At 44.2% G+C, this 26,913-nt stretch overlaps 1 protein-coding gene across 4 annotated transcripts in view; it reads right to left on the reverse strand.

Moving 5' to 3' along the window:
* Positions 1 to 26,913, reverse strand: part of ttc28 (tetratricopeptide repeat domain 28) — a 502,085-nt gene that overhangs the window by 79,305 nt on the left and 395,867 nt on the right. For all 4 annotated transcript variants that reach the window (XM_055655876.1, XM_055655877.1, XM_055655878.1 and 1 more), the window contains one exon: positions 8,325 to 8,465. In XM_055655876.1, the coding sequence (XP_055511851.1) occupies positions 8,325 to 8,465 (141 nt within the window). The remainder of the gene's footprint in view (positions 1 to 8,324; positions 8,466 to 26,913) is intronic.

Here is a 26,913-nt window from a genome sequence, read left to right on the forward strand (position 1 = left end):
AACGCATTCAGGTGGGACTAGCATAGATGGGGCATCTTGGTCAATGTAGGCGAGGTGGGCTGAAGGGCCTGTTTCCGTGCTGTATGACTCCCCCACACGGAGGGTGGCGATGGCCAGTAAAGATACAATGAAGGGGAGAGTCAACCAGCATGAGGCAGACAGAAATGGAGGGCTATGCTCACAGCTGAAGACTGGTGGTGGGGACTGAAGGTAAACACTGACTTGTGTCTGTGCTGGATAGTCATAAACAGAGGCGAGATGCAGTGATCAGTGACAGTCCGAGCTACACGAGAGAACCAGAGAAAGGGAGCGCAGAACGTCCTTCCACTGAAAACAACCACAGCTGCCGTTGTGAACTAAAAAGTCGACATCATCGCCATATGGCTATGGGGAGAAGGCAGGAGAATGGTAGGTGAGGGGGAACGATAGATCGGCCATGATTGAATGGCGGGGTAGACTTGATGGGCTGAATGACCTAATTCTGCTCCTGGAACGAACGAACCGATTGCTGTGGGAAATAGACGACAACTCACACATCGTGCAAGGTTGTCCAAAGACAATTCTGCAGGGCCAGCGTACGGACGCCTTAGCAAGATGCCAGAAGCATTTGATAGCCAATTGGCCGTCCTCTACGCTGATTCCATGCACCTGTGAAAAAAAATCAAAAAATCTGCCTTGCCAAAATGCTAATCCTATCTAAATCAACATGCAGAAGGTATTAACGGAAGGGCCTGGCACAGCACTGACAGGGCTGGGTGTACATTGGCTTGAATAAAATGTGGGCAGAATTGCTCGTGCCAACCTGTACAGACTGAGCTCCAAGATAGACACAAAAAGCTGGAGTAACTCAGCCGGTCAGACAGTTTCTCTGGAGAAATGTTACTCCAGCTTTTTGTGTCTACCTTTGGTTTAAACTAGCATCTGCAGTTCCTTCCTACACATACTGAGCTCTAATAACTATGTGGTACACCAAGGGGGGAGTCGCTGGGGAATTTAACAATCTAGTATCTGCTGAACGGAAGTGTAATGTGTGCACGGCAGCACAACAGCCTGCACTCTTGCTGAAATGCTATGAAATTGAATGTGATGGCCTGCACTTTGCCTGAAATGCTCTAGTTATATATATATTTATATATTTAAATATATATATATATATATATAACTAGACGAAGCGGGACCCATTTCATAGCATTTCAGGCAGAGTGCAGGCCATCACATTCAATTTCATGTCATGAATTAATAACCATCAAATCTTTTCAATTAATTTGATGGGGAGACAGACTTCCGTGACAAAGCCTTCACTCAAACTCGAAGCTGGTGCCATTAACTTTTCCCTACGGAGGAACAACCTCCTCAGCCAAAGAGTGCATTTAAGTGATGTGACAGAGAGCAAAATGCTAACAGATTAGACCTGAGCTGCACATTATTGAAGGAGCACCTGGAAATGTTATCATTTATCAAATCTCAGAGCTTTGGACAACCAGAGACTTCCTGAAGCGCTAGGCCAGCTCCTTTTACACCTCACGCTGCCTTGGCAAGGCCAGCAGCATAATCAAGGATGAGTCACACCCTGGCCACTTCTCCCCTCTCCCATCAGGCAAAAGGTATAGACATGTGAAAACACACTTCAGACTCCAAACCTTCAGATTCAGGGAAAATTTCTTCCTAGCTGTTATTCGGCAACTGAATCATCCTACCACAACAAGAGGGCAGTGCTGAGCTGCTATCTACCTCATTGGTGAGCCTCGGACTATCCTTGATCAGACTTTGCTGGCTTTACCTAACACTAGAGGTTATTCCCTCATCGTGTATATGTACACTGCAATAGCTCGATTGTAATCATGAGGTATATTTCTGCTGACTGGAGAGCACACAACAAAGGCTTTTCACTGTACCTCGGCGCACATGATCGTAGACTAACATGAAACTGAAACTGTACACGCCAGGAAATGGAACGATGGATGAAACACAAAATGAGTGAAAGAGCGGAGGGACAGTCAGCTCCAGCCAGGCGTTTTCACCGAGCCTGTGGCAGCACCTGGGCTCAAAATGGCAGCGTAGAACTGAACACTGTGGGGTCACGAGGACATAACACGCAACTCTGCTCAGGAAAACACAATGCAAGGTCTTGAGGAAGATGGAAGAACGGAATAAAAGACATTTATATTGTACCTTATCACATCCTTAACATCCCGAAGTTCTTCGCAACCAATTTGTTATTTTTGAAGGGCAGTAATTCATCACGACAGCCCCCTTCCATAAGATAATACGATGAATTATGAGTTAATCTGCTGTTGGTAATGTTGATTAAGGGAAGAATATTAAGAAATAAATTCCCGGCTGTTATTGGTAAGATTCTTTAATTAACTCTGCGGCATATTGTACATCCACTGATCCACGCAACCAGGTGCTCAAGTCCTTACTGCCCTGGAGTTCTGAAAGAGGTTTTCATTCACGTGGCTGGGTGCACAAGTTGTGGAGAGGATTGGAACCCACAACATATTGATTCAGAAATGAGTGAAACCGGGCCATACACTCATCTCCCCACTATCTTCAGGTAGAAGGTACAGGAGCCTGAAGACTGCAACAACCAGATTCAGGAATAACTTCTTCCCCACAGCCATCAGGCTATCAAACTTGGCTCGTACAAAACTCTGAACATTAGTAGCCCATAATCTGTTTATTTGCACTTTATCAGTTTATTTATTCATGTGTGTATATATTTATACAATGGAATATGGACACACTGATCTGTACTGTATTCGTGCCTACTATGTTCTGGTGTGCTAAAGCAAAGCAAGAATTGCATTGTCCTATCAGGGACACATGACAATAAACTCTCTTGAACTTGAACTTGAACTTGATTTAAGAGACACTCCTGGTTTGAAGAAGTCGTTCCAACACACAGCGTCACCTATCAATGTCCTCCACAGATGCGACCTGACCCGCTGAGTTCCTCCAGCACTTTGTGCTGTGCGCAGGACTCCAGCGTCTGCAGTTCTTTGTGTCTCCGTTATGAGACACTCGTTCTGAATTCACAGTTAGAACATAGAAACTAGAAAAAGGAAATAGGCCCTTTGGCCCACAATGTCTTTGCTGATAAAACCTAATCTCCTCTGTCTGCACATGATCCATATCCCTTCATTCCCTGAATATCCATGTGTTCAGAGGAAAAGCTTGTCCATTAACTCCACTGACATTTTATTATTCTAAGTACCACCATCAGGTCAAACTAGGCCTCTTCAATGTAAACAAGTCAAATGGATGCAACATACCCTTCCAGTCTATTTGTCTTACATATACATAAGCCACAGAACATCACACTTTCCTCACAAGGAATCTCCACAGTAGTTCTGTCTATTCCTCACCTAATCTAAATCCTTTACAAGTTCCTCGGTCAAAACGTACAAATTATTGTGCTTCCAAACAACAATCTTCTTTCACACAATTAATTTTTAAATGCTGAGGATTGAGAACTCAATACAGATTCCCCGGCGAAACCACAAATATCATATTCCGTCATTCAGAGAACACTTTATCCCCCAATCCAGATCTCCATTCCCTGACGAATTGCGACCCATGTCATTTGTTTCCTTCTAATTCTATGGGTCATAAGGTCATAAGTGATAGTAGAAGAATTAGGCTATTTGGCCCATCAAGTCTACTCCGGCATCCAATCATGGCTGATCTACCTCCTATCCCCATTCTCCTGCCTTCCCCCCATAACCTCTGACACCAGTACTAATCAAAACATGGAGGTCAGACGTAGCTGCAATAAACAGACATAAGTTGTTTTCACATCCAATTCATTGATTAAATAGTTTGTAAAATACCAAATGGGACCAAGCAATTGCTGGGAATGAGGAGGTGGGTGGTGGAATCTGGGGGAAATTGATGGGAATGGTGGGAGAATAATAAGTGGCCATTGATGTAGGGTTAGTGTAGCTGGGTGTATGATGACTGTCATGGTTGCAGTGGACTGAAGGGTCTGCCTCTGAACACTGTATATCGCTATGAATCTGTCAGATGGTACAGATTGAAGTACGAGGAAATGGTCTGACAAACCTTGGAACAAATATAGGAGATGTCAGTGAAAGAATGGGGCTGCATTGCTTATTTTAAGAAGGTGTTGGGTTAGTGTAGGAAGGAACTGCAGATGCTGGTTTAAACCAAAGATAGACACAAAATGCTGGAGTAACTCAGCGGGACAGGCAGCATCTCTGGAGAGAAGGAATGCGTGACCCAATCTGAAGAAGGATATCGACCCGTAACGTCACCCATTCCTTCTGTCCAGAGATGCTGCCTGTCCTCCTAAGTTGCTGAAGAGGGTCGAAACTCGTCTTCAGACTGATGTCAGGGGAGAGGGAGATACGGAGATAAGAATGTGTAGGGTGTGAAAACATGATAAAGGGGATGGAGATCAAGGAGGATGTAGAATAGATCATTGTTAGCTGAGAAAAGGTAACAAAACAAAGCAGAGATAAAATGTAGTCGGAGACGGTCAGACTGGTCGTAGAACTGGGTACGGGGAGGGATGGTGAGGGAAAGCAAACGTTACTTGAAGTTAGAGAAGTCACACTGCTGGGGTGTAAGCTGCCCAAGCAAAATAGGAGGTGCTGTTCCTCCAATTTGTGCTGGGCCTCACTCTGACAATGGAGGGGGCCCAGGCCAGAACGTTCAGTGCGGGAATGGGAGGCGGAGTTAAAGTGTTGAGCAACCTTTTGTTGGAAAAGTAATGGGTTAGTGCCTGATATTTTAATCTGCCTCAATGGTTCACGGATTAATTCCTCGTATTAATTTTGTTTTCTGCGCCTTTCAGGAGGATGGACACGTCACTGACACCACAACGTCCCAGTGAGTAACCAGATGCAAGGTTAGTCCACTGGCATGACAAATACTGAAGCATTTTCACCAGTTCCTCCACAACTACACTCCTTCATCCAATTCATTGCAAAGTAAATATTTTTTTTGTGCAAAAAAAAAAGGTGCTCCTTTTAAATCTTTTCCTCTCTCACCTTAAACCAATGCCCTCTAGTTTTGGACTCTGTTTCCCAGGGGAACATATATTTGAAAGCTGTTACAACAGTCTCAAGCTGAGAAAATGTAATCAAGAGTGCCCAGCAACTCTTGGAAGTGTAGTGGAAAACTGGGCCAAAATAATATTCTACCAGCCAAGCCAGTGTACTCTTTCACTGAATCTTCTCTCTTTTGTTCAAATTCACTCATTTTCAGCCAGATAAACTATACACAACTGCTGTATGGCACACACTATATTTTCACTGGAGGCCTTTCCAAAATACATTCATGCTTCAGCCATCATTTGTTCCTTTTTGGGTGGAGGCTTCCATGATGAAGTGTCTCATTCCAGGGAGAGTCCAAGACTCAAGTGGGAATCAAAGAGTCCATCGAGAGTAAAAGACTCCCAACTAACGTTGTTATTTTGTGAACAGCAGCATGCAAGGAAGGGTTGGACTACAGTCTGTTACTCCCCCACAATGCTCACTCAACACCATCAGGGCAAATGGGCACGTGACTTCACGAAGCAAATCCAGCTGCAATAGATGGCGCGACCACTTGAATGAGTTTCTTTTGTCGACATTCTTGCAGAGAAATGTGTAGGAAGGAACTGCAGACGTTGGTTTTAAACCGAAGATAGACACTAAAGGCTGGAGTAATTCAGTGGGACCGGCAGCATGTCCGGAGAGGGAATGGGTGATGTTTCGGGTCGAGACACTTCTTCAGACCCAGTCCCAGATCCAGACTGGATCTGAAGAAGAGTCTCGACGCGAAATGTCACCCATGCCTTCTCCCCAGAGATGCTGCCGGTCCCGCAGAGTTACTCTAGCTTTCTGTGTCTATCTTCTTGCAGAGAATTGTTGGGAATGTCACTTTGAAGCAACAAAGCAGCCTCTAAAATGCAGCCTCCAAGTTATTTTAATTTACCTGAAACGATTAGCCATCGTTTAGTTTATTATGAAGGGAGAATACACAGATGATGACAGCAGGGGGGTGTGAGTGGCTAAAGTGCCCTGCTTTGTTTTGGTGGACATACTGGAGCTGGCCATACTGTTCATAAGTTCATAAGTCATAGGAGCAGAATTAGAATTAATGCCGTTAGACCGGACGATATACGCAGAGAAAGAAAGGTATGGGACTGCGGAGAAAGGTCGCTTCAAGTAAAACAACCTCACCTCAGAGAGAACAGACAGGATTTGTCATGCGACTGAAAACATGGAAGTTTGATTCAAAGCAATTAGCAGTTGACCAGGACAGAGTGTGAGTGTGGTACATGACCCCAGAGGTGAAGAAAGCAACCACCTGCAATGAAACCCCAGGTCATGCAAGCAACAGAACGGTGGGAGGATACACGAGTTTCACAAAAGACAATGATGTCCCAATTTTGGTTAAAAGTTAAAAAACCCAGGAAGATCAATCATTTTGGAAACACCCTGGGGAATAAACATCTGCATGTGAACAGATGGCCTGAGCAACTGATGGTGAACCAGGAATCATAAGCTCACTGGTTATAGGAGCAGAATTAGGTCATTCGGCCCATCCAGTCTACTCTGTCATTAAATCACAGCTGATCGATCTTTCCCTCTCAACCCTTCTCCCCATAATCCCCGACTCAGGTACTAATCAAGAATCTGTCAATCTCTGCCTTAAAACTATCCATTGACTTGGTCTCTGTGGCCGTTGGATTCTGTGGCGAATCCCTTGATAATGAGCTCATGCTTTTGGTTTGGATAATGAGGGCAGAATTAGATATAGATTACAGTTAGACAATTACCTGAGATTTCAAATAATTATGTGAGTCCATGTTTCGCAATTCCATGTTACAAGAGCCACAGAGTCAAAGTCATACAGCACAGAAACAGGCCCTTTGGCCCAACTCATCCATGCCGACCCGATGCCCCATCTAAACTAGTCCCATTTGCTTGTGTTTGGCCCATTGCTCTAGACCTGTCCAAATGTGTTTCTTTTAATGTTGTTATAGTACCTGCCTCAATTACTTCTTCTGTCAGCTTGTTCCGTATACCCACCACCCTCTGTGTGGAAAAAGTTGCCCCTCAGGTTCCTATTAAATCTTTCCTCTTTCAGCTTCAACCTATGTCCTTTGGTTCTTGATTGCTTTGCCCTTGGAAAAATACTCTGCGCATTCACCCTATAAATTCTCCTCGTGATGTTCTGAACATCCCTCAGCTTCCTGCGTCCAAGTAATAAAGTCGTAGCCTGTCCAACCTCTCCCAGAAAACAACCATAAACTTTACACTCACAAAGGTGTAACTGTAAACAGTCAAGGACTACTTCAGGCAGCAATGTCCTCAGGTATGTGATGTGCATGTGACAACTAAAATTGACTTTGACTATGAGGTATATAACGATATCACAGGGAAACTATAGCACTGAAACGGGTTTGGGCGAATTGAACCGAAGGGCCTGTCTCCGTGCTGTGCGCTTCTGTGGAGGTCCGCTCCTGAATCGCCATTCCTGTCAGCACATTCCCTTACAAGCAACAGCATAATCCAAGATTAGATTAGAAACACATGTGTACTTTGAGGAACTCAATTTTGCAGGTCAGAAAAACAATGTTCAGATGTGCCAATGTGACGCTTTCAAAGGCAGACTGGATGAGGTTTGCTGATGGGATTAATCTACGAGCTGTGAGGAAGGTCACATTGCATGGTGAAGCCTGGCTCGCTAACCATGCTGCTAGATGGTGCAGGCTTGTCCATGCAGTGCTCCGTCCCGCAGTCTCCTCTTAGCTTAATAGCTAAACACCGTACCACAAATGGGATGGTAATGATAATGAAACATCCGCAACCCTCATTTCTATGCAAATGTATTTATTATGGTATTCATAATCCATTGTGTTTATTCCTGATACAACATTCAAATTACTTAACTTTTATGCAGCAGACACTTTGCAAATACATTGTAATCATGATATTATAACTGTACAACCAAGCATGTATAGCTACATTGCAGAGACCTTGAAGAAGGTTCCTGACCCGAAACATCACCTATTGAGTCTCTGGAAGGTTCCTGATCCAAAACGGTCCTGACCCTGATTTCACCTTTCCACGTTCCCCAGAGATGCTGCCTGACCCGTTGAGTTACTCCAGCATTTTGTGTATGTTTTTATTGTCGGAGTCATGCATCAGGGAAACAGGCCCTTCGGTCCAACTGATCCATGCCAACCAAGATGCCTCAACCAACTTATTCCCATTTGCCCTTCTTGACTGTATCCCTGTAGCCCATTCCTGGTCCATGCACCTGTCCCAATTACATTTTAGGAAAAAGCCTTTGCAAACGGTCCTTACCTATTGAAGAGGTTGTTCCTGTTGACCATTCTGAGGAACCCTGTGGGGTCAGTGACGGAAGTCACTTTGTTGTTCATGTCCTCAAACTGCTGATCGGCGAGGTCCCCGGCCTCGCTCTCTGTTTCACTGTTTGAACACATCCTATTGAGACAAAAAACAGCCACACCCCGTCAGCAGGAAACGACACAAACACATCCAAAATAGTTTGCAAAAGAGAATCACATAAATCCTGCACAAAACAGCGAACCTGTCCGAACAAAAGGATTTATGTGCATAAAAAAATCTATTTCTGAGAACTGCTATGTAGAAGAATTGCTGCCTTCTTGTTGCAAGGTTACAGAGCACTGATGACCACTGCCTTCACTTCAATGTACACCCCAGCGACTGGCAACATCATTCATCACCTCTTTTGACACCCTTACTATCTCTCAGTTGTCAGACGGGATGAACAGAAAGTTCCTCCAAATAAATAAATAGATTAGAAATACAAATGTACCTTGAGGAACTCAGTTTTGACAGGTCAGAAAAACAACATTCAGTTGTGCCAATGTGATGCTTTCAAAGGCAGAATGTATGAAGTTTGCTGATCGGATGAAACTGTGAGCTGTGAGGAAGGCCACATTGCCTGGTGAAGCCTGGCTCACTGACCATGCTGCTAGATGATACAGGCTTGTCCATGCAGCGCTCCGTCCCACAGAGTCTCCTCTTAGCTTAACAGTTAAACACTGTTCCACATATCAGGTGGTCATGATAATGAAATATTTGCAACGCTTATTTCTATGCCAATGTATTTATTATGGTATCCACACTCCATTGTATTAGTTCCTAAATAAGGGCGGTGCGGTGGCTCAGCGGTAGAGTTGCTGCCTTACAGCGCTTGCAGAGCCAGAGTCCTGGGTTCGATCCCGACTACAGGTGCTGTCTATATACGGAGTTTGTACGTTCTCCCCGTGACCGCGTTTCTCCGAGATCTTCAGTTTCCTCCCACACTCCAAAGACGTACAGGTTTGTAGGTTAATTGGCTTGGTGTATGTTTAAATTATTCCTAGTGTCTAGGATAGTGTTAATGTGCAGGGATCGCTGGTCGGCGCGGACGCGGTGGGTCAAAGGGCCTGTTTTTGCGCGCTGTATCTCTAAACTAAACAAAATTAAACTATTGGGAAGAATGTAACAGATCCATGTGACAAACTCAATTCTCTGGCAGAGGCCCCATCCATTTCCCGCACAATAATCTAAAACTGAGTCAGACTGCTTACAACTCAATCTTCATTAATCAATTCCAAATCTGACCTAACCCTGCCCTTATTTGGACTAATTATTCCCATTTTGACCAGGCCTCCTAATTGCCCTGTACAACACCTCAGCTGCTGAAACAACCCTTTACATGCCTCGCCCTTGACTATTTCATACCATCCACGCTGCTGTACCACAATCCATTCTCCATAAACAAGGGTCGTCCCATGTTCTCCCCACGCTGTCCCCAAATACAACAACACCACCGCCCCATTACCCCTGTGCTCAATAACTCACACCTGCTCGGCCAATGTCCCTTTTAAAATTTCTTATTACTACTTTCAACCAGTTTAGTTTAGCGATACAGCATGGAAACAGGCCCTTTGACCAATCGGCCCCATGCCGACCATCGATCACCCGTTCCTACGATTTCAATGTTATCCCACTTTCTCATCAACTCACTATACACTCAGGCAATTTACAGAGGTCAGTTAGCCTACAAATCCACAAGTCGTTGGGATGTGGGAGGAAACCGGAGCACCCAGTGGAAACCCACGTGGGAGAACGTACAAACTCCACATGGGCAGACTGCACCCAAGGTCAGGATGGAGCTCGTAGTTCTGGCGACGTCAGGCAGCAGCTCCATGTCACTGCGCTGCCCCAATTGTATAGACAACAGGAATTTTTCTCTCACCAACAACAGTCCAAGTTTCCGTGTTCCTGGCCTCCTGAATTCAACTCCACCGTCCACACCTTCTGCTGTGAAATCCCCAAATCCCACAATCTCTCCCCTAAACCTCTCCCATATTCTGAAGAAGGATCTCGACCCGAAAAGTGAGTCTGAAGAAGGTCTCAACCCGAAATGTCACCCTTTCCTTCTCTCTGGAGATGCTGCCTGTCCTGCTGAGTTACTCCAGCTTTTTGTGTCTATCTCCAATATTCATTATTCCTTTCAGATCATTCTGAAAATATACCGATTTTTTAAGCGAGGCTTTTGATCAGCCAGCAAAATATTTCCTTATTTGCTGACATCAACATTAAAAATTTGTAACAAAGCCATGATGAATTTTAACTCATCTACCAATTCTGTTTTTGCCTTCGTTTGTTGGGTTTGTTATTAAAGGCCACGAAAGCATGAGATCATCTGCCTGTGCTTATTTATTTATTTATTAGTGTTCCCTGGTGACAGTTCTGCTCTTGTAATGATATGTGTATTATATATGTGTGCGTGTGCATGTGTGTGTACTTGTGTGTGTATGTTAGCCAATAACTGTCGCAAAGAACAGCTGCAATTTCTCTATTACATGGACAGAATTCAGCAAACTGTTACACAAACATAAATAAAGATCAAATTCACATTTTGAAAGGAGCAGGCACTGGGAAAAGCAACAATAAAAATGTTCAGAGTGGTCGCCATTAGCTGACAGGAGCATTATGGTGTCACAAAGCTCTTCTCAGACGCAACTACAGAAATGCAACAGAAAAAGATGCTCAATATCACTGCTCTACTGATGCACATCTACACTTTGTCCAATCCTTTTACCATCACGCTGAGTGAGATCCGCTCAGAACAGACCTGGCGTCTCAAACGTCACCATGTCAGACGCTGTGGACCATTATCACCAGTAGAATTGTACTCGTGCATTTTGCAACCTGATATCCTGCTATCCCCATCAATCTACCTTCACAGTAGGACCAGAGGATTAGTCTCCAGACCCAATACGTCACCCATCCATATTCTCCACAGATGCTGAATTACTCCAGCACTTTGTGTCTTTTTTGTAAACCACTAAACAACTTTTTTGTAAATCACTAAACCAAACTAAACAGCATCTGCAGTTCCTTGTTTCTACCAAATGATTCATGCTGGTTCAATGGGAAACACAGGAGGAACATACTCCCCAAATACCACCAGGTAGACCACTGTAATCTATTGTATATTTATCTGTGTGTTATTGAGGCCTGTTAAGCTGCAGTGTGTTAGAACTTCATTGCTGGTAGATATGACAATTGACTCTTGACTCTCAACTCTTCCTGTTGAAGTCAAGGATTAAAAAAAGTTCCAATATTCTAACTGGCTTTCCTCACTTGACCATCAAAAGAAAATAAACGGCTATGGGTATGTTTCAGTCTACAAATGGTTATTATATATGCCCAGAAAGGAGATGTAACATCCTGTGCAGAATTATTTTAATGTCACACGGGTGGTGTCCTGTCAGGGAGGGCCATCTTGTCCATTTGGCTCATCTGCACAGATACATTCACAGCTGCTAACGTCCACTTTGATCATTCCAGTCTTTTGCGTTCAGTCTTTGCTTTGTAGACAATCCAAGGAGAGATTTGAGGAAGAGGTGAGGTCGGGAATAAGGGAGTCAGGGAAGGTTGTGGGGAAACTGACTGAAGAACCAGGGGGTTGGTGATTTAGAGGATTTTGGACACACCGTGAAGCTTATAAAGCTGGCACAAGATGAGAGATGTGTAGGTGTGAGCTTTTGATGCAGGAGTGATGATATTAATTCATCTCTGTGAGAGGAAATACTCTTTGACATTAGCCCTGAATGTACTTCATTGTTTGTACACATCTTCTTGATGTGGAATTATGACTGAACTCAAAATGTTGTTCAGGATTGTAAATTTCTACACCACTAAAAATCTCCTGCACCTCAAAACGTTTGTTCAAGATTATTTTTTTTTTATTCAAGAGGATCAAGCCCAGGTTTTTCAATTCTTCCCTCATTATTTTTTCCATTAAAAGTGATTAACTTTGTGGATCTTCTCTGGAATGTTTTGAGAGCCCCGAGGGTTTGTGTTATTGAGTACGAATGAGGGCCAGTGGAACATCTCTTTATGAACACATTCGAGTAGAATAATCCCATTCCCTTAAGCTTGCATTTGCGAAAAACAGAGAAAATGAATTTTCCAAGTTATTAACTAATGTGAGAGTATTAGTCACAACCAATTGATCATACTGATTGTGGCCACTGCAGATGTCATGTTAAATCAACCAAATTAGAATAAAGTGACAAACCACAGATAATGAGCTCAGTGCTTTATCAATTTTGGGAAGCAATATTGTAAAATTCAATTTGGAACAATGAAAATTAATGAAACTCAGTGAAAACATTAGAATAAACCCATTAGAACGTGTCTCTTGATGATCATTTTTATCTAACGCCCCAAATCCAAGTGATCAGGAAAGCTTCATCTCACAGCTGACCGTATTGGAAGAATTCATTTAAAATTTCTATAAAATAAAAGATTGAAACTATGCAAACTAAATTATCTCCTCTGCCCCTATGAATAAGAAATAAGCAGAATTTGATATATGGTCTTTATTTTATGATATAATCAGATTTAATAACACAGGAAGAATCTCTGTCTTTCAGTAATGGTTGATCTTTGTGGCTTCGGTGTTAGGTGTCAAACAGAGTTAAGATGCACCATTTGTTCAATTCCTTAAGGATTGAGATATTAATCTTTGCACTTTTGCAAGCAAATATTATTCTCATCCCATTGTGGAAATTAAATTAAACAGCTGAGATTACATTGAGCTTTTTTTCTTATCATTTTGGTTTAGTTTAGTTTAGTTTAGTTTAGAGATACAGCGTGGAAACAGGCCATTCGGCCCACAGAGTCCGTGCCGCCCAGTGATCCCCGCATGCTAACATTATCCTACATGCACTTGGGACAATTTTGACATTTACTAAGCCAATTTACTTCTTTGGAGTGTGGGGGGGAAACTGAACATTTTGCAGAAAACCCACGCGGTCACGGGGAGAACGTACAAACTACGTACAGACAGCACCAGTAGACGGGAACGAACCTGGGTCTGCGGTGCTGCAAGCGCTGTAAGGCAGCAAGTCTACCGCTGTGCCGCCCATTGTTGCTACAGAAATTGTGAAGCCAGAGGAATGAATGAAGGTGGAAGGGGATGGGGGGGGGGGGGGGGGGGGGGGGGGGGGGGGGGGGGGGGGGGGGGGGAAAGGGGGAAATGGGTGTGAATCCAAGTGCGCAGGGAAGAGAGGATGAAGGTGGGGGGTCAGGAATGGAGGGGCGTTTGTAGGTTGGTTACCTAAAATTAGAGAATTCAATTTCTAATATCAGTCTGAAGAAGGGCACCGACTCAAAATGTCACCTATTGCTGTTCTCCAGAGTTGCTGCCTGAGGTTCTAAGTTACTCCAGTACTTTTTTAATGTTCATACCGTTTTTTAATGTTCAAACCATTAGGCTGTAACTCACACATACATATACAAGCCTATGGGTGTAACCCTGTCTGAGGAGAGCACTTGATAGAACATCAATATGCATTCCAATTTTATGTATTGCTTTTATTTCACAGCCTTTGCATAATAAAATGCCTCAAAGCATTTCCCTCGAAAGATTATCAAACATAATTTGACATTGAACCATGTAGAAAGTTATCACAGTAGCAGAAAAATACTGAAAGGGATTGTTTCTACATTTTCCAAAGGATGCAAATGAACAAGTGAGGTGGCAAGGGTTCTGGGGCATTGGTGTTCATCAGTGACGGGACATCTAGAATACCAGTCCCTGGGGCATTGTTTAGGAAGGAACTGAAGATGTTGGTTTACAATGAAGATAAACACAAAATGCTGGAGCAACTCAGCGGAACTGGCAGCATCTCTGGAGAGAGGAAATGGGTAACATTTTGGGTCGAGGCCCTTCTTCAGACTGAGTGAGAGGAGAGGGAAACAAGAGATATGGAAGGACAAGGTGTGAAAACGAGAGATCAAAGGGGACGTCATGCATTCCTACTCTCCAGAGATGCTGCCTGTCAGGCCGAGTTACTCCAGCGTTTTGTGTCTATCCTGGGGCATTGTTATTCATCAGTGATGGGACAACTAGAATTGGTGCTGGGCCACAGATTTGGAGGAGCATGGATATCTCAGAGGATTGCAGGGCAAGAGGAAATTAGAGTTAGGAAGGAGCTAGGTCAGAAAGCGATTTGTAAACATGGAAAAGGCTTTAACTACGGACTAGGAGCTAGGTCAGGGAAAGCGATGACCTCTTTGTAAACATGGAAAAAGGCTCATTCTAAGACTACGAATGTCCACTCTGTCTAAATCCAGGTGAACTTAATGCACCATGGAGTATCCCAAAAAACAGTATGCCAACTGCAACAAATGCATGCAGAGTAAAATTGCCCAACGCAGCAGGGCTGAGTCTGTCCAAAGCATCGCTGTCTGCGGACGCTCAGTATAAGGACTGCTCTCACCCCAACTTTTACCCTGGTCTCTCCGTTGCCGAACCAGCAGGTCGACCTCTACTAAAACAACGTGTGACTGCTAATCACCACAGGCACAGACAATTAAAATTGAATCTGAATCTGAATCTGAATCTAATGTGGTGTACCAAAAAAAAGCCCCAACAAATGCTGGAGTAACTCAGCAGGGCTGGTGGTATCTCTGGAGGACATGTATAGGTGAATTTTCTGGTCAGGACCTTCCTGTGGGTTAGCAGGCACAGACTCAACGGGTGAGCAAATCTTGGTGCAGGTTAGGAAACAGGCAGCAGAATGTTACATGGATTTCCACATTCCATCGGCACTAAGTAGTTCCAGATTTGGTATAACTCACACTTATTACATATAATATGCCTTAAGCCTGTATAACATCTCCTGTACCTGAACCCTGGAGCTTTCTCGATCCTACACCCACATCTGCCTGGCGAAGATTATATACAGCTGCAAGATTTGGCAATTTGTCAAATGATAGACAGTTATGTTATTGGTCTATCTGCAGCCCATCTTGAGAAACTGCATGCACATTCTGCTTTTAAGTCATTATTTTACAGTAGTTTGAAAGGTTCACTGCATCAGATCAAATAGATAAGCTCCTCATCTGGTGGGGAATAAAACTCCAAGCAACACTGGCACAAATCTACCAGGAAGCATCCAAACTGAAATGTGTTTCAGGCCATCCCAACATTCATCATGAGCATTAATAGGCATTTGTACAAAACCACCCTTAATTTAGAACTAAATTAGGAACTTTCTTCAGCGAAATTAGAGGCTGCCTTCTGGGAAACTGAACGATGACAGTGTTGGTACAGGACTAAAGCACAAAGCACAAAGCTGGAACAAAATAGAGAGAGCACTGTTCTTTATCTGTCTGATGTGGTGCCCTCTGGAAAGCTTGCTGGAGCAGTAGAGCATGCAGCGAGCCTCGCCACAGCTTAGAGGGTTGGTTACCAACACTGAGGAAGTAAGTGTAGGAAGGCACTGCAGATGCTGGTTCACAGCGAAGATAGACACAAAATACTGGTGTTTCCCTCAGCGGGTCAGGCAGTATCTCTGGAGAGAAGAAATGGGTGACATTTAGGGTCGAGACCCTCCTCTAGACTCGGACAGACTGAAGAAGTAAGGATGTGTTCCCAAAGTGTCCAGAACAAGGGGTCGCAGTTTAAGGATAAAGGGCAAATCTTTTAGGACCGAGATGCGAAAAACATTTTTCACACAGAGAGTGGCGAATTTCTGGAATTCTCTGCCAAAGAAGGTAGTTGAGGCCAGTTCATTGGCTATATTTAAGAGGGAGTTAGATGTGGCCCTTGTGGCTAAAGGGATCAGGCGGTATGGAGAGAAGGCAGGTACAGGATACTGAGTTGGATGATCAGCCATGATCATATTGAATGGCGGTGCAGGCTCGAAGGGCCGAATGGCCTACTCCTGCACCTATTTTCTATGTTTCTATGTTTCTAAGAGTGTTTAACTGTTATATGTACCAATAGTGGAGGAATGGAATTACTGCAGATTAACAGGCCCACAAATGCAGTAATACAGAGATAAATATAATAATCAAATAAACAATATATTCATAACCATAAAATAACAATAAACTTGCAAAGCTTACAACAACTGAACATTGTTAACTACCAGGTTTTGCACTTTTGTAAATCAAATCAGGGTAGAACCTTCACAGTGGGGAATGCTGCAGAGCAGACGGATCTAAAAGTACAGGTGCCCAGTGAGAGTGGCATTGCAGGTAGACAGGTGGTGAAGGAGGCTTTAGGGACACTGGCCTTCATTAGTCAGAAAACTGAGACATAATGTTCCAGCTGTAACATTAGGACCGGGTATTGTGTTCAGTTTTGGTCACCCTGCTACAAGAAGGATGTTGTGTTTAAGAAGGAACTGCAGATGCTGGAAAATCGAAGGCAGACAAAAGTGCTGGAGAAACTCAGCGGGTGCGGCAGCATCTATGGAGCAAAGGAAATAGGCAACGTTTCGGGACGAAACGTTGCCTATTTCCTTCACTCCATAGATGCTGCCGCACCCGCTGAGTTTCCCCAGCACTTTTGTCTACCTGCAAGAAGGATGTTGTTAAGCTGCAATACTGCAGAGAAGATTTATGAGATGTTGCCAGGACTTGAGGGTCTCAGCCATAGGCGAGAGATTGGGTAGGCTGGGACTTTATTCCCAGGAATGCAGAGGCCCAACTCATCCATGCCGACCAGGATGCCCCATTTAAACTAATCCCATTTGCCAGTGTCTGAACCATAACACTCCAAACCTCTCCTATGCATGTTCCCGTCCAAATGTTTTTAAAATGTTGTTACTGTACCTGCCTCAACTACTTAATCTGGCAACTCATTCCATACACCTACTACCTTGAAAATATTGCCCCGCATGTTCCTATTAAAACTTTCCCCTCTCACCTTAAACCAATGCCCTCAAATTCTTTAGTAGACAAAAAATGCTGGAGAAACTCAGCGGGTGAGGCAGCATCTATGGAGAAAAGGAGTAAGCGACGTTTCAGGTCGAGACCCTTCTTCCTTTGAAGAAGTTCTCCTCCTCTTCCCGAAAACGAAATCCCCTCATATTCTTTCTTCGCCTACTCTGGGAGAAATAATCTGTGCGTTCACCTTATTTATTGAAAGCTCGCATGATTTTATACAACTCTATAAGATCTGAGAAATAACGTTCATAAGCGATAGGAGCAGAATTAGGCCATTCGGCCCATCAAGTCTCCTCCACCATTCAATCATGGCTGATTTCCCTCTTAACCCCATTCTCCGGTATTCTCCCTATAATCCCTGATACCCGAACTAATCAAGAATCTATCTCTGCCTTAAAAATATCCATTGACTTCTGTAGCAGCCGTCTGTGGCAATTAATTCCACAGATTCAACACCCTCTGACTATAGAAATTCCTGCTCATCTCCTTCCAAAATAAACATCCTTTAATTCTGAGCCTATGAACTCTGGTCCTGGGTTCTCCCACTAGTGGATACATCCTCTCCACATCCACTCTATCCAGGCCTTTCACAATTCGGTAAAGTCGTAGCCTGCCAACCTCTCTCTATAGCTCTGTCCCTCGAGTCCAGGCAACGTTATCGTAAATGTTCTCTGCACTCATTCCAGCTTACTGACATCCCTCCGGCCGCAAGGAGGCCAAAACCCAACACGTACCCCAAGTCTGGCCTCATCTGCTGTCTTGGATGGATGCTGGCTATTCAGGTCTCAACATTAAACGTTTCAGAGGAGGGGTATTGTTCCCATCTCCAGAGCGTGCTGGGGAACCGCTGCTGGCTGCAATCACACTGCATCGGGCAAGTGGCCTAACATTGATCTCATGAGCAGCTGCCTGTGAAGGCGAGATGTGCATTGCTAACTTGCTCAATAACCGTGACAGTCCAACTCTGCGCCAACCTCCAGCCTCTTGGTTGGAGCTATACTCCATCTGTCAGGTCACTTCAAGCCCAAAAATCAGCAAGAGGGGATTTCTGAGGTGAAGATGTTTTAGAGGTTGTATCAAAAGCTCTCTAGATACATTGTTAAATCAAGACTGAAGAACTATTTAATTTTTATTCATCAAACAAAGAATGTAGAACAGTACAGCACAAGAACAGGCTCTTCAGCCCACAGTGTCTGTGCTGATCCACATAGCCCATAAATAACGACACAGCTTGCAGGGAAAATGCACCTTTATTTCCATGTTGAATGGAGAGATAAGATGACTATTACTATTGTTAATACAGTGATACTTCATAGAAAATAGCACTGGAACAAGCCTTTTGGCACACAATATCTGTGTCCAACATGATGCCAAGACCAACTCTTACCTGCCTGCACACAATCTATATTCCTCCATTCCCTGCGTATTGATATACCTATCCAAAAGTCTCTTAAATGCCTCTATCATAACTGCCTCCCACACTAACTCTGACAGCAAGTTCCAGGTGTTCACCACCCTCTGTGTAAAGAATTGCCCTGTACACCTCCTTTACTTTCATCCTGGGAAAAAGGTTTTGACTGCTGACCCTATTCATTTCCCTAATGATTTTAAATGCCTCTATCAGGTCTTTCTGCACCTTCTGGTGTTCCAGAGAAAACAATCCGAGTCTATCCAACTGGTCCCTACAGCTAATTCCGGGAAACCTCCTGTGCACCCTTTCTCCACATACATTCCTGAAATAGGGTGACCAGAACTGCACACAATACTCCAAATGCAGCTTAACCAATGTTCTAGAATGCTGCATCATGACTTCCTGACCCTTATACTCAAAGTCCTGACTGATAAATGCAAGCAATCCATATGCCTCTGTTATCTCTTTAGTTACCTGTCTTGCCACTTTATCGACTTAAACCCAGAGATCCCTCTGTACATCAATGCTGTTAAGAGTCTTGCAATTAATTGCACATTTTCCCCTTATGTTCGACCTCCCAAAGTGCAACACCACACACTTGCTCGGATTAAACTCTATCTCCTCATTGACTTGCACTTCACACAACATAATGCTAAATCGGAGAAACCTTAAATAGGTGTAGGAAGGAACTGCAGATGCTGGTTTACACCAGAGATAGACACAAAGTGCTGGAGTAACTGAGCGGGAAAGGCAGCATCTCTGGAGAGAATGTATGGGTGATGTTTCGGGCTGAGACACTTCTTCAGACCTGATAAAGGTGCAGGACTTCAATGGGTTCACTGATTTCAGCAGCATTCAGACTCACTGTCCATAAACTAAAGGGGGCAGTGGGAATTGGACCAAATTTTGAATCCTAATCACCGTGCAATGTTCCAACTGGTAAGTGTGCATGTATAAATATCAAATGAGAATACAACTAGATCCTGCTATGATGGCCTCTAGCCCAAACAGCTGAGCTCACCAACAATTTGGACGAGGCACTATGGAGATTATGTTTCACCGCGCAGGCATTCTGCATATGTCAGTACACAGTAGACAATTGCATCTTTGCAAGATGCCTGCCCCTTTTCCAAGGCTGGATCAGAAGGGAAAAGCCGCACCAGTCTGAACTTTAAAAAAAAAACACATCTTTTACTGAGAGTAAGGAGATGGAGATGAATCAACAAAGGTTCACTAAAGACCCATTTTAATGGTGAAACTTCAGCTGTAGTTGCATAAAGATTATAAATGCTCTCACATCTTTGAACAGACAAAAGAATTATCCTTTAATACCAGAGGATTAGAGTGATCGTTATTTTGAAATTCAACCACTTTGATTAATGTGCGTGGAAGTGCCCTTTGAAGAATTCTCATGCATGGCAGACTATAACTTCTTGGATACCACATGTGTGCATAAGACAGGAGAGACCATTAAATCAAAGGAATCTTCAGAGCCAATAAAAGTAATCTGCTTTCAAGTGAGGTTCTGTGAAGTGCAGACACAAGGTCCAGTGAACTTCTATTTCCACTATTTTTTAATCAATTACTCCTTCCTCCCCTCTGACTGTAGGTTTAGTTCAGAGATACAGCATGGAAACAAGCCCTTCGGCCCATCGAGTCCGCGCCGACTATCGATCAACCGTTCACGCTAGTTCTACGCTATCCCATTTTGTCACCCACTAGGGGCAATTTAACCTACAAACCCAGGGGCGGAAAACCCGGGGGGCCAGAGGGGACACGTCCCCCCATGTTTTGAGAGGTGGGCGACATCCCCGCCAGGTTAATCTGCCTGGGCTAGCGGGAAATATGGCCAGCGCGGAGAGCAGCAGTGCTGGTATCCCGTCAGTCCAGGCAGGGTTGTTAGTTAACCCGGTGAAACAGGCAGTTGAGCTGCATTTAGCGCTGGATTGAGCCTCCGAAGCTTCCCGCGCGTGTGTGAGTGTGCGCATGCACGCGTGGCCGCCAAAAAATTGTGGCCCCGTCCCCTCCATGTTTTGATAGTGAGTTCCGTTCTTGTACAAACCCACGCAGTTTTGGGATGTGAGAGGAAACCGGAGCACACAGACGTAACCACACAGTCACAAGGAGAACATGCAAACTCCACACAGACAGCAGCCGAGGTCAGGATCGAACCCGGGTCTCTGGCGCTGTGAGGCAGCGGCACTACCAGCTGTGCCACTGTGCGGCTCTAACGCTAAGTGTAGATCATGGGTTCAGTGATATTAGACCAGTGGTGCGGCACGCAATTGTATTGTATTGTATTGTATTCAAATTTATTGTCATTGTCTCAATTTGAGACAACGAAATTAATTTCCCTTACAGGCAGTATCGTTAAAAACAAATCACAAGAAAAATAATAAAAAAATAAATAATAAATAAATAATAAAACATATTAAAAATAAAATTGAAATTCAATTAAAAATTTTAAAAAAGCACAAACACATAAAGTCCACAACATAACATAAATGGCACCCAGGAGAGGAAGGCACCATAGTCCAGCCAGCCTCCGCAATCTGTGGACAGTCAATGCTGTCAGACCTTTCCCACTGTGTTAAATAATACAGCAAAACGTGATTACAGCGCCATTCATGAATCGCCGTCTTTTGTTGACCAAACCAAGATTTGTTTCCCCAATCATAAACCCTTACCTTACTCTCACCTGCCAAAGGTTTGATTCTTGTCGCTGTCTTTTACCCTCCAGTGTAAGAATTACCAATGGTCAGTGCTTATGTTGTGGATGTAAAGGTGCCAGTACACATATCAATTACAAATAAGCTACATTTATCAACAACGTTTTCCTATCAATATACCACCCCTCATCTGTTTTGATTTTGTGACCATTCTACTTCTAAAACAATAACTAAAAAGTACCGAAGTCCCAGCCTATCCAAGCTCTCCGTACCTCAAGCTCGCAAGCCCAGGTAACATCCTGGTGGACACAGAACACGGAAGGGTCTCGACCCGAAATGTCGCCCATTCCTTCTCTCCAGAGATGCTGCCTGTCCCGCTGAGTTACTCCGGCATTTTGTGCCTACCTTCGATTTAAACCAGCATCTGCAGTTCCTTCCTACACCTTACATCCTGGTGAATCTGCTCTACGCGCTTTCGGATAGAATGACATCCTTCCTGTAGCGGGCCAATCTACGAGAGGAAGGGTCCCGACACAAAACATCGTCTGTCTACTCCCTCCACAGATGCCGCATGATCCACTGGGTTACTCCAGCACTTTGTGCTGTGCTCAAGATTCCAGCATCTCCAGTCTCTTGCGTCTCCAGTGGATTTTTACAAAGACAAGTGCTTCATGCAACACAAATACAGCTGCTCAATTGACGCATTTTGGGGATTGGGATTGGGATGGGGTGGTGGGATCGAAGAGGAGGAGTGGCGCTTGGGGCACCGTAAGTGAGACGGGCAGTACAGAAGAGCGATTCTACAGCTAAAGCAAGAAGAAATCTGTTGTCCCGGCACACTGCACAGCGGTATTTTCCAGCCTAGGATTCATGTATATTTATTAAGCATCAGTAATGTACAGCACAAAGAGCCTTCATCTGAGTGATATCTATAAACATGACAGAGCTGCCAGTTATCACAAAGCTCTTGGCATTCTGTACTTTGTATGGAGTTTGGACCTTCACCCCGTGACATGCGTGGGTTTTCTCCGGGAGCTCCGGTTTCCTCCCACACTCTAAAGATGTACAGGTTTGTATGTTAATTGGCTTGGCAAAATTGTAAAGTGTGTGTGGGATAGTGTTAGCGTGCGGGGATCACTGGTCGACGCGGACTCAGTGGACCGAGGGGCCTGTTTCCGTGCTGTATCTCCAAACTAAACTAAATTTATGTAATTAAAATATTTTAAAAATGGGAAAGAATGAATAAGATCATTAAAACACATGGAGATACTAACAAATATTAACAACAGAAAAGTAAGTCAAACACTTAGTTGCATTTGCTCCACCCGATTTTAGACTTTCGAGTTAGAGCGCAGTAACAGGCCCTTTGGCCCAATGATTCCACACCACCAGTGATCACCCGGTGCCCAAGCATTATCCTACACACGAGAGATCATTTGCAATTTTACCGGAGCCAATTAACCGACAAACCTTTACGTCTTTGGAGTGCGGGAAGAAACTGGAGAACCTGGAGAAAACCCACGAGGTCACAGGGAGAATGTACACACTCTGTACTAGCAGCACCCGCAGTCAGAATAAAACCTGGGTCTCTGGCGATATAAGGCAGCAACCCTACCACTGTGCCACCGTAACAGGGAGGACAATCTAGCATCACTGTTCAGCCGGCAGTTGTCAAGGGGACAAAGCTGAGAACCAGATGCAAACGTTCACATTCTCCGCTACTGGGTGCAACAGGAAATTGTAGGAGGGGGGCATATGGTCCAACACACTGGAATCTGTATACAGTCCAATACACTGGCAACTCCAGCACCTCAGTATTCTGTCATTTAACACATGCAAGGGAATTAGACAGAGCCACAAACTGCTCACAGCCAGTCAGCACAATAGACGATAGAACATAGAACCGTACAGCACCAGAACAGGCCCTTTGGCCCACAATGTCTGTGCCGAACATAATGCCAAGACCAACTCATATCTGCCTGCACATAATCCATATCCCTATGCCTGTCCAAAGTCATTTAAACGTCGCTAGCATATCTGCCTCAACCAACACCACTGCCAGCAGCATGTTCCAAGCACTCACCCCCCACTGCGAAAAAAATCTTGCCCAGCACAACTCCTTTAAACTTTGCCCCCCTCACCTTAAAGCTGTGCCTTCCAGTATTCAATATTTCCATCCGAGGAAAAAGGTATGCTATCAACTCTCCTCGTTTTTTTAATCTGCTTCTATCAGGTCTCCCCTCAACCTACGGCATTCCAGAGAAAACAATCCAAGTCTGTCCATCCTCTGCTTGTAGCAAATATCCTGTAATCCCGGCATCACTCTGTGCCATTCCCAAAGCCTCCACATTCTTCCTGTATTGGGGCGACCAGAACAGTACGCAATACTCCAAGTCCCATAAATCTGCAACCATGATTTCCTGACTCTTGTACTCAATGCCCCGGTCAGTGAAGGCAAGCATGCTTTCTCTACCGCTCTATCCACTTGTGCTGCCACATTTAGGGAGTTACAGTCTTGGACCCCAAAACCGCTCTGTACAATGTGAGGCATTTTCTCACCGACTCCTCACAAAGTTGATTATGTGAAATCACTTGCTAATCTGTAGTCCTCTCCAAACAATAGCAATTCATGTCTAATTGACTTGAGGATATAAAGCAATAAACGTTGATAGTTTCAACGGGATGAGCCATCTAAATCTCCACCTCAGCTGTCAGACAGATGCGCTGTGCATTACGTGGTTTATGATTCCTGCAGTGGTGAGCAGTCCATCATCTGACACCTGTGCAACAATATCATCAGAGATGCCATTGCCTTCCTAATAGAAAAAGGAAAGTGGGAACAAGAAACGGCAATTTAACCCACGCACAGCTCTCCTCGTAATTCAGGTCAGTATCCAGGATCCATTCGAGACTCTCCGATTTCCCCTCCTGCCTTAGGATCATGAGTTATGAACCTATCTGCTCTTATCATTTAAGTAATGGAAGTTTGACACGCGCGGACTATTTTGCACATATGTCAAGTATGGAAGCTTTCTACATCAATGAACGCTCTCATTTATTCCTGAACATGTCAGATCTCAAGCTATTGAGAAAGCGACGTGGTTTGTCACTCTCTGGTTGTGGGATTGTGAGTCGCAAAAGCCTGCTCCAAATATCCAAGGAGAGTGCATCCTCCAGCAGCCCCTCACCCAGAGAATACCCTGCTTCCACAACACCGTTCATTTGGGGAGTACTTAGCATTAATTAACCCGCCCGCGCTCAGCTTCCATCAGAGCTGGACAATCTCGAGGGCCAAGCATTCACCAGAACCCTTAATGGCCAGGGAGCAAGACTACAGAGCAGCTAATAGATTTGTGTGTCCAGGTACACAAATCATTAAAGGCTGGTGCACAGGCTTAAAAAGCCATCAAAAAGGTTAATGGAATATTGGCCGACACCTCGCGGGGGTTGGAATATAAAGGGTAGGAAATTATCGTTCAGTTGTACAGAGCAGGCTGAGACACTTCAGCTGCATTTAGTTGAAAGCACGACCTCAGTGAGGATCCACTGGACTGAAGAAAGGTACAGCACGGATTCACCAGAATTATAACAGGGCTTAAAAGATTAAATCATGAAGACACATTACATTCCATTTGGTTTGTATCCAGCAGAGTTGAAAAGGTTGAAGGGTGATTTAATTGAAGTGTTAGAGTGATAAACCAGTTAGATAGGATGCATGCAAGGAAGACATTACCACTGGTAGGGCTAAACAGAGCAACAAATTATCCTAAATCAAAGCTAGACTTTTCACGAGTAAAAATTTGCCACCACCACATGCAATGCAATGCAATTAATTTTTAAACTCGGGTTTGCAATTATCTGTAATATTATATTACAGACTCTGTTATGTGTTTAGTTTAAAGATACAGCAAGGAAACAGGCCCTTCGGCCCACTTGAGACCATCGATCACCCATTCACACTAGTTCTATGCTATCCCACTTTCACATCCACTTTCTACACACTGGGGTGGGGGGGGGTATTTACAGAGGGCCAATTCACCTACAAACCCACACGTCTTTGGGATGTGGGAGGAAACCGGGGTACGAAGAAGAAGCCCACAGAGAGAACATGCAAACTCCACACAGACAGCACCTGATGTTGGGATCGTACCCGGGTCTCTTGGGCATTGAGGCAGCAACTCTACCCGATGCACTCCAGCTGCTTATTTTCAGATCTAACCGAATGCAACTGTGAATGCTAAACAATTAAGCCCATAAATGCAATTTGATTTTTTTCGAAACAGACCAATAGTGTCAATTTTGAAAAAAACACAAAATTAAAAACAGATGTGCAATTTAGATACGAAGTGATGATCAACGCCGTTCCTTATGCTCTGAACCAAGCTTTACATCTTCCCAAGACACCAGCAATCCATACCAATAAATCCTTGTAATGTGCTCCAATCCCATTAAGTGTGTGGTCAGTTCGAAAGTGGATTTAATATTGAAACACGCATTGAAACACAGCAGAATCATGTCATTTTTTTTGTATTAGTCTCTGGATACTCACAGCTAGCAACATAGGCATACATGATTAGGCTAGGTCCCATGCGGGTGCATAATTTATTTCTTTGAACTTTTGTTGGTGGTTGTGGCACGGGATCGATACTTGGGAAGGAATGAGAGCGCAGCGCTCTGCATTCAACGCATGCTGTTCACTGCAGTCCCCATCTCCACCCCACCCCACTGTTCACCACCCTGCAGCCACGCACACACTAACACTTGTCTTGTTCCAAAGGTCTCACTGCAAAGCTCCCAGCCAAAAACGCACAGCTAAAGGCACGGCTCTGGGCCAGGTGGTGACATTTCGCAGTCTCGGTTAGTGTGATGCATCACACTGCATTTTGTTTCACATGAAGTCAGCTTGGTTTGCTGGGATAAGATGAAATGGTGTAGCAATGAAATGGTGCAGAAAATTGTGGACTCAAGCATTTCCCTGATTGTGGACGAGGCCAGATTTGCCGTTGAAGCACTGCAAATGTTTCAGTACCTGGGACTGGAGATACAGGATCATTCTGGATTCTGCTGGGCAGTGAATACAGTTAAACAAAAAGTCAGCTCCACCAGAGGGTAATGTTGCAACTAAGCTATGATGCACAATACAGTAACCGATCCAACCAGCACTCACAGCCCAGGTTCACGTTGAGTGGTGGCTTTAATGGGCCCACAGAGATGAAAACAAGTGTGTAGGAAGGAACGGCAGGTGCTGGTTTAAACCAAAAATAGACACGAAAGGCTGGAGTAACTCAGCCAGACGGACAGCATCTCTGCAGAAAAGGAATAGGTGACATCTGGTCGAGTCCCTTTTTTTTGTGTCTATCTTTGAGATGAAAACAAGGTAACACCCTCACATCACAGAGTCAGACAGCATGGAAACAGGCCCTTTGGTCCAACATGCCCATGCTGAACATGATCTTAGCTAGTGCCATTTGCCTGTGTTTTACCCATATCCCTCTGGACCTATCCAATCCATGATAGGTCTTATCAATGTTGCCATTGTACCTGCTTCAACCACTTCCTCTGACAGCTCGTTCCAGATATA

This window comes from Leucoraja erinacea, chromosome 25 (genome assembly GCF_028641065.1).
Source record: "Leucoraja erinacea ecotype New England chromosome 25, Leri_hhj_1, whole genome shotgun sequence".
Lineage (NCBI taxonomy): Eukaryota > Metazoa > Chordata > Chondrichthyes > Rajiformes > Rajidae > Leucoraja > Leucoraja erinaceus.